We start from the raw sequence: 20,034 nt of genomic DNA, 5'->3' as shown, positions 1-20,034 counted from the left end.
ATTACGATTTTACAGTAAGTTAATGCGTGTGATAAGCTGTTGTCTATTTATTAACTATAGTGATCAAGTGAAGTTTAATAGAAAATCTTAGTTGTTTCAAAAGTAAATGTCACTGCTATCTAGATGTTTTACAGGATTCAATTTTAATTTTTGTGACCTTTAACCTCCCTGGCATGATTATTTCCAGATTTAGGGACTAAAAGCCATGCCATTTTTTCACAAGATTTTAGACCCTAAAAACAAAACAAAAAAACATACCATAGAAAGATCTGCAGCAGCTCCTGCATATATAACTCACTCAGGCACGGGATTACTGCTTTGAGCTGCGGATTTCCGGCCCAAGCCTGAGGGCTCGTTTCCACTAGTGCGGCGTGCGTCTCGTAGACGCACGCCGGCACTGAGCGGGTGGGCGGGATCGCAGGCGATTCCCATCAGCCGTGCCATGCACGGCTATGGGAATCGCAGCCTCCGCCGCGAATTCTGTGGGGGTTTCCGGCCGAATCGCTACTGCAAGCGATTCGGCCGGCGGCGCCGTTATCCTCTATGGCAGAGTTTCCCCGCGCGATTTGCCTGCGGGGAAACTCTGCGGATTCGCGGCCGTTTCCGCGAGAGTGGAAACGGGCCCTCACTCGGAATTACCGCTAAGGAGATTAACCTAAACCTTTGATGGATGAGTTTCTTCCATTACCCATCTTCCTCCACCGGTTTGCGCTGCACTGCTGACACTATCTTCTGAGCCCCGATCACATGTAATCGGAAGTCAGAAGAGGATGTCGAGAGTGTGGTTGGCTGCTGGTACCCAGATAACCCCACTGCTCCTGATAGGCTGGGGAGCCATTATAGAATTGTAGCAGAATATGCCATTGTTTTGCCGATGTTTGTGTTGTGATCTATGGCGGCACTATAATTTCCTCGGTTGGCAGGGGTGCAGCTAAGGTTTTTGTGGCCCCAAGCGGACTGTAGGAAGAGGCCCTATCCAATGGGTGTGGCTACCCCGCGTAAGTGGGCGTGGTCATGACATGTGGGTGGAGCGGGAGGGCGGATTGAGGCGGGCTGTTTGCGGGGAAAAATTGATGTGGGAGTGATTGGGCGTGGCCATGACATTGTATAGGCGGAGCTTAACCATAGCACAGCAAATATAGCCAACTATGTCCATTAAATAATAAATGCAGCAACAGTTACCCCAGACACCAGAAAATAAAAACGCAATTTGTGCAAATTTTCAGCAGAAAACAAACGCAATTTGGCCCACATTTCAGCAGAAATCAAACGCAATTTGGCCCACATTTCAGCAGAAATCAAACGCAATTTGGCCCACATTTCAGCAGAAATCAAACGCAATTAGGGCACATTTTCAGCAGAAATCAAAAGCAATTAGGGCACAGTTTAGCAGAAATCAAACGCAATTAGGGCACATTTTCAGCAGAAATCAAACGCAATTAGGGCACATTTTCAGCAGAAATCAAACGCAATTTGGGCACATGTTACGCAGATATCAAACGCAATTAGGGCACATTTTTAGCAGAAATCAAAAGCAATTTGGGCCACATTTCAGCAGAAATCAAACGCAATTTGGGCACATTTTCAGCAGATATCAAACGCAATTTGGGCACACTTTCAGCAGAAATCAAATGGAATTAGGGCACATTTTCAGCAGAATTCAAACACAATTAGGGCACATTTTCAGCAGAAATCAAACGCAATTAGGGCACATTTTCAGCAGAAATCAAACGCAATTAGGGCACATTTTCAGCAGATATCAAACGCAATTAGAAAAGAATTTACTCACCTGGCACTGGCAGAAGTCTTCTCTCCCCGTCTCCTGGCCGGCTCCTCAGGCGCGCAGTTCCCACGGAGCTCCCTCCCTCCTCCAATCTCCCCCGCTGGTTGAATGCAGGGCTACGGGAAGATGGCCACCCGAAGCCCTGTACTGGAGACATAAACAGTCTCCAGAGCAAGGCTTCGGCGGTGGCCATCTTCCCGTAGCCCTGCTCTGCGGGAAAACAGTAACGTCACGCCGACGTCACAGAGCCGCCGAGGCCCCTAAGACCTTGAAGCCCCAAGCGGCCGCTTGGTTTGCTTGGTGCCTTGCGGCGCCCCTGTCGGTTGGCGGTACACCATAATTCCCTGCGCCGCTTGCCAAATGTGTGCTCCAAGGCTCCTTGGCTACTTCAGAGGCTATATACAGTAAATGTACATAACCACTGTGCTAACAGATGAATACGACATACTGCACATCAATCAATGTAAACTGCAATGTGTAACTCCAAAGTGAAGCTTAAATGTAATATTTCTAATTTAACAATATGTTAGACATTGAAATGTTTGCGTTGGACAGATTACATAAATAAACCAAAGATGTTAAAAACACTGTACATTCCTTTAGAAAAACAAAGAAAAGTACTTCATTTTTTCAAAAGCCTTGTTTTTCCTTTCTTGTAAAGGTCAATACTTTTGTCCTGTTTCGTGTGGTAATGGTGACAATTTCTAGTGCTCGAAGACGTTCAAAAATGATGACACCCAGCTGCAGCTTGGAGAAGCAGATTAGCATTCAGGTCTGGTAAGTTCTTGTAGCTGAAGAAAATTGAACTTTAACCTCCCTGGTGGTCTCATTATGTCAGGTTTTTAGTATTTTAATGTGATGCAATGTTTTGCATGGAAATGTGCTGGTTTACAATGTAGGTCTGTAATTCTTAATAATAACTTCCCTAAATTTGTCCAAATAGAAGTGTAGTAGACATCTTGGGTAAGATACATTTTGGAACATGGGAATGCACAAAGTCTGACGTAAACAGTCAGGACAGTGGAACTATTTCCAGTTTTCTGTCATCTCTCTTTGAACAACAAATCACACATTGGTGGGATGTAGTCCATGAAGTGATGACCAATCAGGTCATTGGTGATGACCAATCAGGCAGCACGACATCCAGGTATGTTAAAAGTAGTGTTGGGCGAACACCTGGATGTTCGGGTTCGCGAACGTTCGCCGAACATGGCCGCGATGTTCGGGTGTTCGTGCCGAACTCCGAACATAATGGAAGTCAATGGGGACCCGAACTTTCGTGCTTTGTAAAGCCTCCTTACATGCTACATACCCCAAATTTACAGGGTATGTGCACCTGGGGAGTGGGTACAAGAGGAAAAAATTTTAGCAAAAAAGAGCTTATAGTTTTTGAGAAAATCTATTTTAAAGTTTCAAAGGGAAAACTGTCTTTTAAATGCGGGAAATGTCTGTTTTCTTTGCACAGGTAGCATGCATTTTGCCGCCATGCAGTCATAAATGTAATAAAGATAAGAGGTTCCATAAACAGGGACCGGCAACGCTAACCCAGCAGCAGCACACGTGATGGAACAGGAGGAGGCGCAGGAGGAGAAGGCCACGCTTTGAGAAACAACAACCCAGGCCTTGCATGAGGACAAGAAGCGTGCGGATAGCATGCATTTTGCCGCCATGCAGTCATAAATGTAATAAAGATAAGAGGTTCCATAAACAGGGACCGGCAACGCTAACCCAGCAGCAGCACACATGATGGAACAGGAGGAGGCGCAGGAGGAGAAGGCCACGCTTTCAGACACAACAACCCAGGCCTTGCATGAGGACAAGAAGCGTGCGGATAGCATGCATTTTGCCGCCATGCAGTCATAAATGTAATAAAGATAAGAGGTTCCATAAACAGGGACCGGCAACGCTAACCCAGCAGCAGCACACGTGATGGAACAGGAGGTGGCGCAGGAGGAGAAGGCCACGCTTTCAGACACAACAACCCAGGCCTTGCATGAGGACAAGAAGCGTGCGGATAGCATGCATTTTGCCGCCATGCAGTCATAAATGTAATAAAGAGAAGAGGTTCCATAAACAGGGACCGGCAACGCTAACCCAGCAGCAGCACACATGATGGAACAGGAGGAGGCGCAGGAGGAGAAGGCCACGCTTTGAGACACAACAACCCAGGCCTTGCATGAGGACAAGAAGCGTGCGGATAGCATGCTTTTTGCCGCCATGCAGTCATAAATGTAATAAAGATAAGAGGTTCCATAAACAGGGACCGGCAACGCTAACCCAGCAGCAGCACACGTGATGGAACAGGAGGAGGTGCAGGAGGAGAAGGCCACGCTTTCAGACACAACAACCCAGGCCTTGCATGAGGACAAGAAGCGTGCGGATAGCATGCTTTTTGCCGCCATGCAGTCATAAATGTAATACAGATAAGAGGTTCAATAAACAGGGACCGGAAATGCTAACCCATCACAGATGGTCATTGTTCACGTTACTTGGTTGGGGTCCAGGAGTGTTGCATAGTCGTTTCCAATCCAGGATTAATTCATTTTAATTTGAGTCAGACGGTCTGCATTTTCTGTGGAGAGGCGGATACGCCGATCTGTGACGATGCCTCCAGCAGCACTGAAACAGCGTTCCGACATAACGCTGGCTGCCGGGCAAGCCAGCACCTCTATTGCGTACATTGCCAGTTCGTGCCAGGTGTCTAGCTTCGATACCCAATAGTTGAAGGGTGCAGATGGATTGTTCAACACAGCTACGCCATCTGGCATGTAGTCCTTGACCATCTTCTCCAGGCGATCGGTGTTGGAGGTGGATCTGCACGCTTGCTGTTCTGTGGGCTGCTGCATGGGTGTCAGAAAATTTTCCCACTCCAAGGACACTGCCGATACCATTCCCTTTTGGGCACTAGCTGCGGCTTGTGTTGTTTGCTGCCCTCCTGGTCGTCCTGGGTTTGCGGAAGTCAGTCTGTTGTCCAGAATGCGCACAATGCGTGGGTCGCGTTAAATGCAGTCTAGCATGAATTGAGCCATGTGTGCCAGAGTCCTGCCAGAATCCTCATCATCCTCTTGTGAGCGTTGTGATAGTTGTGATGCATCATAGTCGTCACCTTCTTCCTGGTCTGCTTCTGCTGACCATTCGCGCTGAATTGTGGAAGTCCAACGTGCACCGCTCTGGCTCTCGTCAGTGGTGGCATGAAATTCCTGCTCCAACTCCAGCTGTTCCTCCTCCTCTTCTTCGTCATAGCTGCTGGGGCCAGCGTTTCCTGAGGCAGATGGCCTGATGTTGGTATCATCACGCTGATCGTTTTCTCCTTCAGATTCCCCCAGTTGCATCATGACAGCTGTTTCCTTGATTTTCAACATTGACTTCTTCAGTAAACACAGCAGTGGTATGGTAATGCTGACTGAAGAGTTGTCACTGCTCACAAGCAACGTGGATTGCTCAAAATTTTGGAGGACTTGGCAGAGGTCCAACATGTTGGCCCAATCAGATCCACAGAAGCTTGGCAGCTGTCCGGATGCGCCTCGGTACTGCGCCATCATGTACTGGACCACTGCACTCTTCTGCTCGCAAAAGCGGGCTAGCATGTGCAGCGTAGAATTCCAGCGCGTAGGGACATCACACAGCAAGCAATGGTGGGGGAGATTGAAGCGCTCCTGCATCTTGGCGAGTGCCTCCGAAGCAGTACTGGAATTGCTACAATGTTTGGCCACTCGTCGCACCTTCAACAGAAGATCGGCCACGCCTGGGTATGTCCTCAGGAACCACTGAACTACTATTTTCATCAAGTGCGCCAGGCAAGGGATGTGTGTCAGCTTAGCCAACCTTAAAGCGCAAATGAGATTACTCCCATTATCACACACAACCATGCCCGGTTTCAGGTCCAGCGGTGCCAGCCACAAATTCGTCTGTTCCTTTATTCCCCTCCAAATATCCTCCCGTGTGCTGCTTATCCCCAAGGCAGATCAGCTTCAGCAACGCTTGCTGACGCATGCCAACAGCTGTGCTGCACTGCTTCCACGATCCTACTGCTGCTGGGTTAGCGTTTCCGGATGAGGTACAGCTTTGAGATGCGTTGGAGGAGAAGGAGTCAGAGAGGTAGGTGCTGCTGTTGTTATCCAGTGGGAGGGACGGCGGTGCAGCTGTTTGCGGCGTGGGCAACACCCGCGCCGTAGCAGGTGAGGAATCGCTGCCAGGCTCCACAAGGTTCACCCAGTGCGCGGTAAGGGAGATGTATCGACCCTGGCCGAACGCACTCGTCCAGGTGTCAGTGGTGAGGTGAACCTTGCAGGCAACGGCATTCTTCAAGCTTCGGGTTATTTTGCTGACCACGTGCTTATGCAACTCAGGCACTGCAGAGCGCGCAAAGTGGTAGCGGCTGGGAACCACGTAACGTGGGATGGCTACTGACATCATGCCCTTGAAGCTGTTTGTCTCCACCATTCGATATGGCAGCATTTCGCAGGCCAGAAGCTTGGCTATGCTGGCTGTTAGTGCCACGGCCCGGGGGTCATTTGCTGGCAATTTCCTCTTGCGCTCAAGCATCTCCGAGACAGACAACTGAACCGTAGGGCTGCACACTGAACGGCTGTTGGTTGTTGTGTTTGATGACTGGGAGACCTCAAGAGCACTATTCCGGAAAGTGACAGCGTCAGCGTAGTCTGATGTTTGTAAATGTTGTTGTGAACCATGCAATGGCTGGGCTACTGCTGCTGCTGAGGAGGGTCTGGTGGTGAGTCTGGTGACCCCAAGGGAGGCAGTGTTGCTGGTACCCTGTCCTAGCGGCCACAGAGTGGGATGTTTGGATACCATGTGGCGGGTCATGCTGGTGGTGGAGAGGTTGTTAATATGTTTCCCCCTGCTCAGGCGGGTCTTGTACACCTTGCAAATCACCATGGTACCATCCTCACTGCAGTCTTCAAAGAAAGGCCAGACTTTGGAGCACCTGCCTTGCTGGCGATTTCTGTTTGCGCCTCTTTTGCGTCTCACTTGAACTTCCACGCTTGTGGTGCCTGAAATTTCGCGCCGCCTACCTTGTGGCACAAGGCGAACTCGTGCAGCAGTGGGTTCTTCAACAGACTCATCTGTGCTGCTACGACGGCGATGTTCTCCTTCACATACAAAATCTGGGTCTCTGTCAACATTGTCCATACCCTCCTCCTCTTCCATCTCCTCAAACTCATCATATGTGATTGTGGGCCGCCGCCGTGGAGTACAGCTCCCCACAACAACCTCTGCGCAGCACACTCCAACGTCGTCTTCAAGATCTTCTTGGCCGACCTCCTGCAATTGAAACCCCTCCTGCCCAACTTGCTCTGGGATTTGGGTTTCAAAGTCCTCCTCGGACTCGCCTTGCATTTCAGTGCGCGGTGCATTTCTCACAGTCAATGGTTGTGAATCCGGGCACAAAATTTCTGGCTGTTCCATTGACCTTTGAAAGGTGGAAGTTTGTTGGGCTGGGAATAGCTCCTGCGAATACCCCATTGTGTCCTGAGGAAATTCTTCGGACTGGTTATTTGGCAGTTGTGTGCGTGGTGTCGCTGCCGGTTGTGTCAGCTTTGTGCCCACTGGCTCCTTGTAACTGGCTGAGGACTCGGACCTCGTGCGTGATGTGCTGGTTCTGCTTAACCCACTGCTGGACGCTTGAGAGGTCATCCAATTAATTATCTGGTCCTGTTCTTTTGGATTTGTGAGGGTTGATTTCCTGGACAACATGGGCGGTATTGAGTGGGTTTTCTTCGGTGCTCCACTGTGGCCTGTACGTGAACCGTCAGGGGGAACACCTCTTCCCTTGCCCCTCCCTCTTTCACAGGATTTCTTCTTCATTTCACTTATCCTTAAAGTACACGCTGACTGGCAGCAGTACAGTGGCAGTACAGAAATGCTATACAGTGGCGGGTGAGCGGTGTACTACTATTCCCAGCAGCGACACAGAGCACAATGCTATACAGTGGTGGGTGAGCGGTGTACTACTATTCCCAGCAGCGACACAGAGCACAATGCTATACAGGGTGAGCGGTGTACTACTGTTCCCAGCAGACACACAGAGTGGCAGTAAACACAATGCTATATAGTGTGGGTGAGCGGTGTACTACTATTCCCAGCAGCGACACAGAGCACAATGCTATACAGGGTGAGCGGTGTACTACTGTTCCCAGCAGACACACAGAGTGGCAGTAAACACAATGCTATATAGTGTGGGTGAGCGGTGTACTACTATTCCCAGCAGCGACACAGAGCACAATGCTATACAGGGTGAGCGGTGTACTACTGTTCCCAGCAGACACACAGAGTGGCAGTAAACACAATGCTATATAGTGTGGGTGAGCGGTGTACTACTATTCCCAGCAGCGACACAGAGCACAATGCTATACAGGGTGAGCGGTGTACTACTGTTCCCAGCAGACACACAGAGTGGCAGTAAACACAATGCTATATAGTGTGGGTGAGCGGTGTACTACTATTCCCAGCAGCGACACAGAGCACAATGCTATACAGGGTGAGCGGTGTACTACTGTTCCCAGCAGACACACAGAGTGGCAGTAAACACAATGCTATATAGTGTGGGTGAGCGGTGTACTACTATTCCCAGCAGCGACACAGAGCACAATGCTATACAGGGTGAGCGGTGTACTACTGTTCCCAGCAGACACACAGAGTGGCAGTAAACACAATGCTATATAGTGTGGGTGAGCGGTGTACTACTATTCCCAGCAGCGACACAGAGCACAATGCTATACAGGGTGAGCGGTGTACTACTGTTCCCAGCAGACACTCAGAGTGGCAGTAAACACAATGCTATATAGTGTGGGTGAGCGGTGTACTACTATTCCCAGCAGCGACACAATGACCGGGGGACCCTGGCTAGCCTGGCTGGAGAGAGAACTACCCTGCCTGCCTACCCAAAGCTAAACCCACAGACAAATGGCGGAGAAATGACGTGGATCGGGTATTTATTCACCCGAACCACGTGACCCGTTCGGCCAATCAGAGCGCGTTCGGGTCCGAACCACGTGACCCGTTCGGCCAATCACAGCGCTAGCCGAACGTTCGGGTAACGTTCGGCCATGCGCTCTTAGTTCGGCCATATGGCCGAACAGTTTGGCCGAACACCATCAGGTGTTTTCGGCCGAACTCGAACATCACCCCGACAGGGTGATGTTCTGCAGAACCCGAACAGTGGCGAACACTGTTCGCCCAACACTAGTTAAAAGCCATTCATATGGTGTCAAAAGCCAATTGTGTTTAATGGTTCACAAAGATAAGATTCCCCAAGGTGGATAGCTGACAATGCAATGTGTTGCTATGCAGGGAAGCAGAGGGATGAGGGAGCGCGGTGGGCGGGGCAGTGGCGTGAACAATGTGATTGCTGGGGTTGAGTTCATATCCCAGATGGATTGCTTGTGGGTTGGGGGTTGTGAGCCTGGGTACGCACGCCTGATTATTGGCCTCCTCAGCTAACTTTAGTCATTAGGCATGTGTACAAGCCTTTACGGAGAGAATAAAATCCCAGAGCATATTAAAATGGCAGTGAAGATGTGAACTGTAAACAGAGAACAATGGGAAAGGGTGTGAGGAACAGCTTACAGTATTATTGTTCTTCCTAAACTCTATGAAATAAGCGTTTTACTCTGTTTATTTATACAAGAACACAAGCAGTGATAAAGTATTAAAAATGTTGTAACCCATCTTATGCTTTCCCAAACAAAAATGAATAGTTGGAGCTGGAGATGGCGTTTAACTTGGTGTTCTAACCTTTGCCCATATTCAGTTAAAGAGGAACTTTATGGCCCGTTTCCATTTGTGCCAGCATGCGTCTCCGAGACACACGCGCCAACACTTGTATTGATGCGACTACGCAGGGGATCCCCAATTTTTTTTTTTTTGCTTTAAATGTTTTCAGAGATGCCAAGAATGATCTTTATTGTGGGCAAAGTGAATGACTTGTGATTTATTTATTTATTTCCCTCTGGAAAGTGAGCAGGAACATCACATGCTCTTCCAGAAGTTATATACCAAAATGCAGCACAATATCAATATAAGAAGCATTTCTGGTGCTGAAACTATAATATAACAGGGGCAAACACAGGATTTTCATGGGGGGGGGGGAGGGATTCCTAAAAGGTCTCCCTCAGCCACACACAATACAGTATAATAATATGGTAGGACATCATGCTGGGTACACATGATGCAATTTCCTGTCCGACTGACAGGATCTGACAGTTATTTCCCAAATGTCCAATCTGCTCCCAATAGACAACGGGATCAGGAGCAGTTTGGATACAGATAATATTGAGGACAGCCGAAATTGCTAATGAAGGGGAAAGTGAAGCATTCACCCAGCAGGGCACAGGGCTGTGCTCATACCTGACTCTGTTAAGTTCCCCAGAGCTGCTCCATGCTCTGTACACCACACTGCTGCTCCATGCTCTGTACAAACGCTGCTGCTCCTCCATCCAAAGTCAGCTGTAGCAGGGAAAGAAAGGGGGCAGTGCTGTGAGCTGCAGCATACCTGCAGATATTCTAGTGTCTCAATTTGTGCCTATCCCCAGACACTGCACCGGCCCTGGTCTGAGGGGGGATTCTGGGCAGCTGTAATCCCCCCCCCCCCCCCCCCCCTCTGTTTGCCAATGTATAGCATTATTTTTACCATAAGGTGACAATGGAAATCCTGAGTATTTTATAGCATTTCTTCTCCTGGAAGATATTTTCATACCTTAACAGTTATGTACTTTTTAAGGCCTCAGACAGCAAGAAAAAAATGTTTGGCATCGTCTTTTTGGTACTTCGTAGTGCTTATCCAATTGCTATGTGCAATGTTAATAGGTTGAAAAATTATCTTCTGTGGAAAAATAAAAATAAAATGTATTGAATTAGTGTTCTGATGCCTACTGATGCTATAACATGTAGACTCGGAAAATCACCAGTTTCATTATTTGAAGAAGAACAACGTGGAGCAGCTCGAAAGCTAAATATACGCTACTATGTATGTACTCAAGGTGGCAAATTATCAATACATTCCTCGATCGAAAAGGGAATAGTACTCATTTTACAACTTTTAATCAGATTTCAGCAGATTGTTCAGAAATCACTGAAATACCACCACTGCTAGTTTCTACTCCTGCTTCTCCTGATTGTTTGAATGATTAGCTTTTGCCATTCAATTATCAGTTAACATTTCAATCCCTAATTTACGGAAACTCCAATCTTTAATTTACTTTGGTTTAATGCAATGTTTTTTGTCTAAAGATATTTAACCAATGAAATGTGTAATAGTGTACAGCTGGGTTAAAGTGGACCTGAACTCTTGTACAGGAAAGAAGGAAAATGTAGAGAAATGCATCCTGTATGTATGTAGAGAGTTTAACCTAATTCCCCCTTATCTGTGACTAATCACCAGTGTAATTTGATCTCTCAGCGGTGTCCCCTGACTGCCACGGCGGAGCAGCTAATTGGTAAATACAGGATGTTAACCCTATGTCTGCTTCCATGAAAGCAGGAAGTACCGTAGATACTGCAAATTTATTGCAGGATTTGTATCAGCTGTGAGAAAGAAATGTTAAAGGTTATTGTGCTGTTGCTTATCTTTTAGAGCAGAGAGGAAGCTCTAAACCAAAAAAACAAGATTTACTTACCTGGACTTCCTCCAGCCTCTGGCAGCCGATCTGTCCCTTGCCGCAGCTACGTGGTCCCGGGGGCCCTACTGCTGCTGATGCCGATCTCAACAGACACGAGCACGCGGCCGTGCCGCTCGCAGTCATGCTTCTGTGACCGAGAGCGTTCTACGCAGGCGCAGAACTCTCTAGGCCACATGAGTGCAATCGCGAGTGGCACGCCCATCCAGGCCTCTTTTCAGGCCTGTGCATATCGTGAGCGGCGTGTCCACATGCTCGTGCAGGTGCAGAAGATGCTGACCTGCCGAGGTCGTCATCTGCAAGGGAGGGTACCCCGGGACCCCGGAGCTGCGGCAAGGTACAGATGCCAGGGGCTGGAGAAAGCCCCAAGTAGGTAGATCTCTTTTTTGGGGGGGGGGGGGGGGGGGGGCTCGGATGTTGCCTTTAAAGGGAACCTGAAGTGAAAGAAATATGGACACTGCCTTCTTCATTCCCTTATAAACGATGACAGTTACCTGGCTGTCAGACTGAGCTTTTGGCTTTAGTTGTTTCAGGCATACACCTGCACCAGTGCAGTCAGATCAAAGTCACAACACTCATAAAATGGGAAAATATTTTAAGATCCTAATGTAATTGTCTCCTATTTATTTGAAATATGAATATGATTTTCTTTTTCAGGGCCACTGCAAAACCTGTTGTTGTCCTCCTCCCAGTCTTAGGTCTGACATGGTTGTGTGGAGTTTTGGTGCATCTGAGTGTAATCTGGGCCTATATTTTTATCTTCTTAAATTCATTTCAGGTATGAATGTTTTTGTTTTTCATATCAAACCTCTGTAGCATTTTTCATTTTCATTACTATACTAGTGACCTTAGCCCTTAGCCACCACTTCGCTATGCGCACGCACGCACGCATTCCCACCCACCGCACGCACATACACATGCACGCCGCTTCTGGCCCCATCCTCCCTCAGCTCTCCTCAGTGTCTCTGCATCCCTCCCTGCACGTGCGTAGTGCAAAAAAGCACTGACACATGGACGTAGAGGACACAGAGGCACAGGGATATTATATAAAGAGATAGTTGTAATTTTGGGAGGGAACATGATTATATTTTTCATACAACACTAATATCACTGTCAAATGTGTCATATTTACTAATGCATGTTTTCACCCATCACTCTAGACAGTAAATGTATACTTGCAGTCACACTTTAATGCAAAGCTGACAAGGCACATTAAACCTTTCAAGAGTACCCGAGCCGAAGCTTGGGTACAAAATGAGATACTTACCTAAAGAGAGGCAAGCCTCAGGATCCTATTGAGGCTGCCCTTGGTACTCTGATGTCCCCAGTTGCTGAGTGTGGCCCCCCAGAAGATTAGTGACTAGGCACTGTCGCTAATCATATTTGGCAGCACACTTTATCTTCCGTCAGTGTGGCTGAGCAGTAGCCACGCAAGCACACCTGTGCAGTAAGCTGGAGACGCGGGCTCCATGTTACTGTGCATGCGGGGCCATGCTCGCGTGGCTAATGTAGAGCTGTGCTGGACTGCTGGTAACAGAGGAGGAGCATGGCCCCGATGTGGAGAGGTGCCTGGTTCAGTGACGAGGGCATCAGACCACCGAGGGAAGCCTCTAGAGCAGGGGTCTCAAACTCGCGGCCCGCGGGCCATTTGCGGCCCTCGATACAATATTTTGTGGCCCTCGCTGGCAAAAGCTTCCTTATAGTTCGCTTCAGTGCTCCCAAGTAATCCGCCGCATCCCCGCCGCTAAACGAGGGCTGCAGAGCCCCCAAATCGCCCAGGGGGCAATCCGCCGGCATTTCCTGGAAGGGGCAGAGCTTTCAGCTTCAGCTCTGCCCCTACTGACGTCAATCGCAGCACGGATCGCCGCCTCTCCCCGCCCCTCTCTGTGAAGGAAGAGTGAGAGGGGCGGGCAGAGGCGGCAGTACGCCGCGATTTTTAAATTCCTTATGCGGCCCAGTCTCATCCTGACTTTGCCTCCTGCGACCCCCAGGTAAATTAAGTTTGAGACCCCTGCTCTAGAGGATCCTGAGGCTTCTGTCTTTTCAGGAAAGATCTTATTTTGAGCCTAAGCTTTGGCTCGGGATCGCTTTAAACAAAAGCAACCCCTTCATGTTCCCCTCTCTGCGTCAGCCTCCAGAACCTACTCTATTGTGCACTGTGCGACTTCCCTCTGGTATACCAAAGGAACCTGACTGTTTATAGCTCATTCTTTGCATTGCCATCCACAGGACTGTATTCATTTACAGGTGACTTACCTTAAATAGGAAGAGCCTGGGATGATACCTAAGGCCACATTTCACCATTATCCTTCTCTGGGTTTAAGAGTACACAGTTGTGCTGAAACTAAGCTTCTATACTGTAGCTACTTCAACCTGATGAATAAAAAGTGTGCTTTTTTCTTTTTTGTTTTCTATTGTTCACATGGCAACTGGAATTCTGAATATCAAGAGCACAGATCAAGAGCTGATTGTAATAAATCATGGATTTGTTTGCATTTACCAAACATTTCAGACATTTTTTCTAAATTGTCTAATATACCAGTGGGTCACGAGCTAGTGTCAGTGCTCCCTGTGCCAGAGCATCATACAGACTGTGAAAAAAACAACAGGCATAAAAATGAAACCCCTAAATTATACAAGGATGATAAAACTGAGCAGAACTAATGCTGAACACAGGTTTCAATTCCACACTTTTAATTTACTTAATAAAAACTACATACAATTGACTATAGCCACTAGAAAGGGCCCAAACTGTTTGCCGGTGGACAGTTCCTGGCGAATAACGCGTGTTTGTGTTGGCAGGTAAGCGGAAGCAGGAAATTTGGGCGCATGAGGCAGGTGGACAAAAAGGGCGCCGCCATTCACTCCCATAATAAATATCGTTTAAATCGGCGCCCAACAGGAAAAAAGGGCGCCAGAGAAAAATAACGTTTTAAAAGCGGCGCCCGGAGACTTTTAATGTTTTATAACTGTTTCTCATGATTACACATTATTTAATGATTTATAATTTTTAAAACATTATTTTTAAACGAAAAACAGTACAATATTTTTTAAAACATTACTTTTAAACGAAAAACCGTACAATTTTTTTTTTTTTTCATTTTTAAACGAAAAACCGCACCATATTTTTTAAAAACGTTATTAATGCTTATCACAGGGGGGTCTTAGGTTTAGGCACCAACAGGGGGGTCTTAGGGTTAGGCACCAACAGGGGGGTCTTAGGGTTAGGCACCAACAGGGGGGTCTTAGGGTTAGGCACCAACAGGGGGGTCTTAGGGTTAGGCACCACCAGGGGGGTCTTAGGGTTAGGCACCAACAGGGGGGTCTTAGGGTTAGGCACCAACAGGGGGGTCTAGGGGTTAGGGATAGGTACAGGGAGGGTTCTGTGTGAGAGTAGGGTTAGGTATAGCTTTAGTAAAATTCTTATTAATGTTTTATAAAACGTTATTAGAAATTTCAATTTTTAAACAGGGAAGATTAACGTTTTTAAAATTGCCGATTTTATACACATTATTTAATGATTTATAACTTTATAAAACATTATTTTTAAACAAAATATAACAATTTTTTTTTAAACGTTATTCATGATTATCTTTTAAAACCCTGCGCCCTTTTTTCCCGGCGCCCTTTTTTAACGTACGCCAGGTAAGCACATGGCGTGTTCGACCCGCCCTTCATACATCATCATGGAGCAAAAATTTGACCCCTCACCCCAGATTCAGTAGACACATGGCAGCCAATCAACTATCGCTCCCTCCTGGACCACACCCACCTATAAAAATGCCAGCATGGCAGCCACATTTCAGTCTTCCTGTGTGCTGTGTAAAGCAGTGTAGGGAGAAAGCTTTGCTGCTGCTGATAGGGATAGCAGTAGTTAGGCCTGTGTTCTGCATGCATCACAGTACTAGTCACTAGAGATGTCGCGAACCTCCGATTTTCAGTTCGCGAACTTCCGCGGAACGTTCGATTCGCGCAAACTTTTGCGAACCGCAATAGACTTCAATGGGGAGGCGAACTTTGAAAAATAGAAACTCTTATGCTGGCAAGAAAAGTGATGCAAAACATGTTTCAAGGGGTCTAACACCTGGAGGAGGGCATGGCGGAGTGGGATAAACGCCAAAAGTCCTGGGGAAAAATCTGGATTTGACACAAAGCAGCGTTTTAAGGGCAGAAATCACATTGAATGCTAAATTGCAGGCCTAAAGTGCTTTCAAACATCTTGCATGTGTATACATCAATCAGGGAGTGTAATTCGAGTACTGCTTCACACTGACACAGCAAACTCAATGTGTAACGCCCCACAAACAGCTGTTTGCATAGTGACGGCCGTGCTGGACTGGTGTGCACCGTGGCCAGAGTGCAGGCCGTGGCGGTTTTCCAGGCCATATGGTCCCAGGCTGTGGTAGCTCAATGATAGAACAACAGTGACTGTCCAACTGATCAAATTTGGTCTGACCACAATGAAGAAACAACCTTAATATCTTTGGTGTGCCACCCCACCTGAGACATTCATATAGCTGGCGGTCATTGCTTCATTGTGATACGCAAGCCCCTTCACCGCGGCAAGGTAATAATCACGAAGGGGGATGGGCACATGTACATGCCTTTTTTTTTTGTTGCAGCCGCCCGCGGTGCAGCCAGAAAAATTAGTCAGGCATGTACACGCACCAGAGTCCTGAACCCTGTTGGTGGTGGCGGAGAAGGCAAGCGGGCTGCAGGCAGAGATGCTGTGTGTGGGGACTGACTTAGTCTTCGGTCGGGCAGTAGCCTTCCGGGATCCATGCCTCATTCATTTTGAAAAGGAGAGGTACTGAACACTTTTGGGACTTAGGCGACTTCTCTTCTCAGTGACAATGCCTCCAGCTGCACTGAAGGTCCTTTCTGACAGGACGCTTGCGGCAGGGCAAGAGAGAAGTTGGATGGCAAATTGGGACAGCTATGGCCACAGGTAAAGCCTGCACACCCAGTAGACCAAGGGTTCATCGTCGCTGCTCGCAGTGTCTACATCCACAGTTAAGGCCAGGTAGTCGGCTACCTGCCGGTCCAGGTGTTGGTGGAGGGTGGATCCGGAACGGCTACGGCGAGGCATTGGACTAAAGAATGTCCGCATGTCTGACATCACCATGAGATTGCTGGAGCGCCCTGTCCTTGCCTGCGTAGACATGGGAGAAGGAGGATTACGAACAATACCACGGGAACGTGGAGCAGCACAAGCCCCCTGTGACGCCTGCTGCGGTTGTTCTTCTGCCGCCGCCTCTTCCTCCTCCACAGAAACACCTTCCTCATCATCTGAGTCTGACTCCTCTTATTCTCCACACGACTCCTCTTCTTCCTCCTCCTCCCCCCTCTGTGCTGCCGCAGGTGTTGAGGTAACATCTGGTTCGGATGAAAATTGCTCCCACGACTCCTCCTGCCGTAACTGTTCTTCTTCACGCTCCTCCACAGCTTTATGCACCACTCTACGCACGGCATGCTCCAGGAAGTAAGCGTAGGGGATCAAGTCACTGATGGTGCCTTCAGCGCAACGCAATACGTTGGTCATCTCCTCAAATGGGCGCATGAGCCTGAATGCATTTCGCATCAGTGTCCAGTTCAGTGGTCAAAACATCCCCATCTTCCCAGATTGTGTCCTTCTACTGTAATTGTACAGGTACTGGGTGACGGCTTTCTCCTGGTCTAGCAGGCAAGAGAACATGAGCAGGGTGGAATTCCAGCGAGTCAGGCTATCGCATATCAAGCGTCTCACGTGCAAGTTGTTTCTCCGCTGAATGTCCGCAAAGCGTGCCATGGCCGTGTAAGACCGCCTAAAATGCTCACACAACTTCCTGGCCTGCTTCAGGACGTCCTCTAAGCCTGGGTACTTTGACACAAATCTTTGCACGACCAGATTCAGCACATGTGCCATGCAGGGTACATGTGACAGCTTTCCCAAATTCAAAGCAGAAAGGAGATTGCTGCCGTTGTCACACACCACGTTGCCGATCTCCAGCTGGTGCGGGGTCAGCCATTGCTCCACTTGTTTGTTAAGAGCAGCCAGGAGAACTGGTCCAGTGTGACTCTCCGCTCTAAGGCAAGACATGTCTAAAATGGCGTGACACCGTCGTACTTGGTATGCAGCATAGGCTCTGGGGAGATGGGGCTTTTTAGCTGGAGAAGAGGAGATGGCAGCACCACTAGAGTTGAACTGCCACTCAGCCAAGGAGGAGGAGGAGGAGGAGGATGACAGCGATGAGGATGTATCAGGAGGAGAAGGAGAGGAGGTGGCAGGAGGCCTGCCTGCAAGCCGTGGAGGTGTCACAAGTTGGTCCGCTGCGCAGCCACTTACTCCCTGCTTGCCATCAGTCACCAGGTTGACCCAATGGGCTGTGTACGTAATGTAACGGCCCTGCCCGTGCTTGGCAGACCAGGTATCCGTGGTCAGGTGGACCCTTGACCCAACGCTCTTCGCAAGAGATGACACCACTTGCCTCTCAACTGCACGGTACAGTTTGGGTATGGCCTTTTTTGAAAAATAATTGCAGCCTGGTATCTTCCACTGCGGTTTCCCAATGGCCACAAATCTACGGGAAGCCTCTGACTCCACCAGTTTGTATGGTAATAGCTGGCGAGCTAATAATTGAGCCACGCCAGCTGTCAGACGCCGGGCAAGAGGGTGACTGGCAGAAATTGGCTTCTTCCGCTCAAAGACTTCCTTCACGGACACCTGGCTGCTGTGGGCAGAGGAGCAGGAACCGCTCAAGGGCAGAGACCTTGTCCCTACGTGAGAGTTGGCCTTTCCACGTCTCAATTTTTGGAGGCAGAGAGAACAGATGGCTTTGCTCCGATTTGAGACACACACGTTAAAAAATTTCAAAACCGCTGAGCCCCACTGGGGTGATGGCACTATGGTGGCATCAGCAGCTGACGTTGAAGGGCATGTTGGCTGGCTTTCCATAGCTGGTGATACATGGCGCCGGACACTGCCCCCAGCTGTTTCTGAGGACGAGCTCCCTCTGCTTCTTTCATGGACTCATCTCCTCCTACTCCTCTCTGACTCCCCCTCTGAACTGTCCCCCTGGTCATCTCCTCTATTGAGAACATACGTGGCATCCGTATAATCAACATCATAATCCTCATTGCCCAGCTTCGCTTTCCTCAGACACCTCCAAAACTGCACTAACACCAGGTACTTCATCAACCCCCTCCTCACACGTTACGTCCATACTATCACGCCCTAACTCAGACGTATGAGGTGGTGTAACTTGCTTAGCGCCTTCATCTTGTTGTAGCAGTATTGGCTGTGAATCAGTAATTTCCACACCAAATAACTCCTGCGAAGTGTCAAATGCAGCGGATGTGGTGCTTGTAGTAGCACTGGTGGCTGCGGGAGATGAGGTGTTCTGTGTTAAATAGTCAAGCACGTCCTGATCTTGGGAAGAGATGGCACGTGCTTTCTTCTGAGCACTGTACTTTGGGCCAGGGCCACACGAAATTACATCAACACGATCTCGCACAGACCTGCCGATGCCAGGTGGCCTTCCTCTGGGTCTGCCTCTACCTCTTCCTCTACCTGATTTGTCCATTTTGTCCATCTCGGGGGGATGCTAGGTATATGCAGTGAGGTGGGTTCACTGATCACAGAAGGTAGCTATATGCAGTGAGGTGGGTTCACTCAACACAACAGCTAGGTATATGCAGTAAGGTGCGTTCACTAAACACAAAAGGTAGTTAGATGCAGTGAGGTGGGTTCACTGAACACAAAAGGTAGTTAGATGCAGTGAGGTGGGTTCACTGAACACAAAAGGTAGTTAGATGCAGTGAGGTGGGTTCACTCAACACAAAAGGTAGTTAGATGCAGTGAGGTGGGTTCACTCAATACAACAGCTAGGTATATGCAGTGAGGTGGGTTCACAAAATGTATTTACGCATTATGTTTAAACTGTGACATTTTCATTAGTGCCACATCTTTTTGTAATCTATACTGTTTTTTTATTTTTTTGAAAATTTGAATTTACTTTTTGTGCTTTCTTTTTTACAGGGTCTTTATATTTTCGTGATTTACGCCATTTATAACAGTGAGGTAAGACCACCATCACAGATGGGATTCTAAGAACCGATACGCTTGTGTATTTTGCGATTTCATTTTAACAAATAAATTAAAGAGACACTGAAGCAAAAAAAAAAATATTATGATATAATGATTTGTATATGTAGTACAGCTAAGAAATAATACATTAGGAGCAGAGACATACATCTAGTATTGTTTCTAGTACAGGAATAGTTAAGAAACTCCAGCTGTTATCTATGCAAAAGAGCCATTGAACTCCACGACTTTCAAAGTCGCAGAGAGCTCTGTCTTCTGAAGCTTGTTCTCTCAACTGTCAGTCACTGTATCTTCTTTTTCTCTGCAGAGGACAAGTCAATTGTTCATAAGACTGCTCTGTAAAGACATTTAAAGTGCTGAGTAGTGTGTAAACTGCAAATATTAGAGAATGATGCAATGTTATAAAAAAAACCTTTATAACTGAAAATAAAAATATGATAATATTTTCTTTGCTACTGTAACGATTTGTGTCAGCAAACAACAGAATTCTGATTATTAGGTGATCTGCAGTATCACCTATAATGCAGATATAT

The 20,034-nt window shown here is 47.9% G+C and overlaps 1 protein-coding gene across 1 annotated transcript in view; it reads left to right on the top strand.

Annotated features, from left to right (window-relative positions):
• ADGRD2 (adhesion G protein-coupled receptor D2) overlaps positions 1–20,034 on the top strand; it is a 463,372-nt gene that overhangs the window by 297,080 nt on the left and 146,258 nt on the right. Inside the window, exons 16-18 of the mRNA XM_068247950.1 lie at positions 2,445–2,560; positions 12,076–12,196; positions 19,436–19,477. Of these exons, the coding sequence (XP_068104051.1) occupies positions 2,445–2,560; positions 12,076–12,196; positions 19,436–19,477 (279 nt within the window). The remainder of the gene's footprint in view (positions 1–2,444; positions 2,561–12,075; positions 12,197–19,435; positions 19,478–20,034) is intronic.

Source organism: Hyperolius riggenbachi, chromosome 8 (assembly GCF_040937935.1).
Source record: "Hyperolius riggenbachi isolate aHypRig1 chromosome 8, aHypRig1.pri, whole genome shotgun sequence".
NCBI lineage: Eukaryota > Metazoa > Chordata > Amphibia > Anura > Hyperoliidae > Hyperolius > Hyperolius riggenbachi.
Note: the sequence above shows the minus strand (reverse complement) of the source record. Positions and strands in the feature narration are given on the sequence as shown.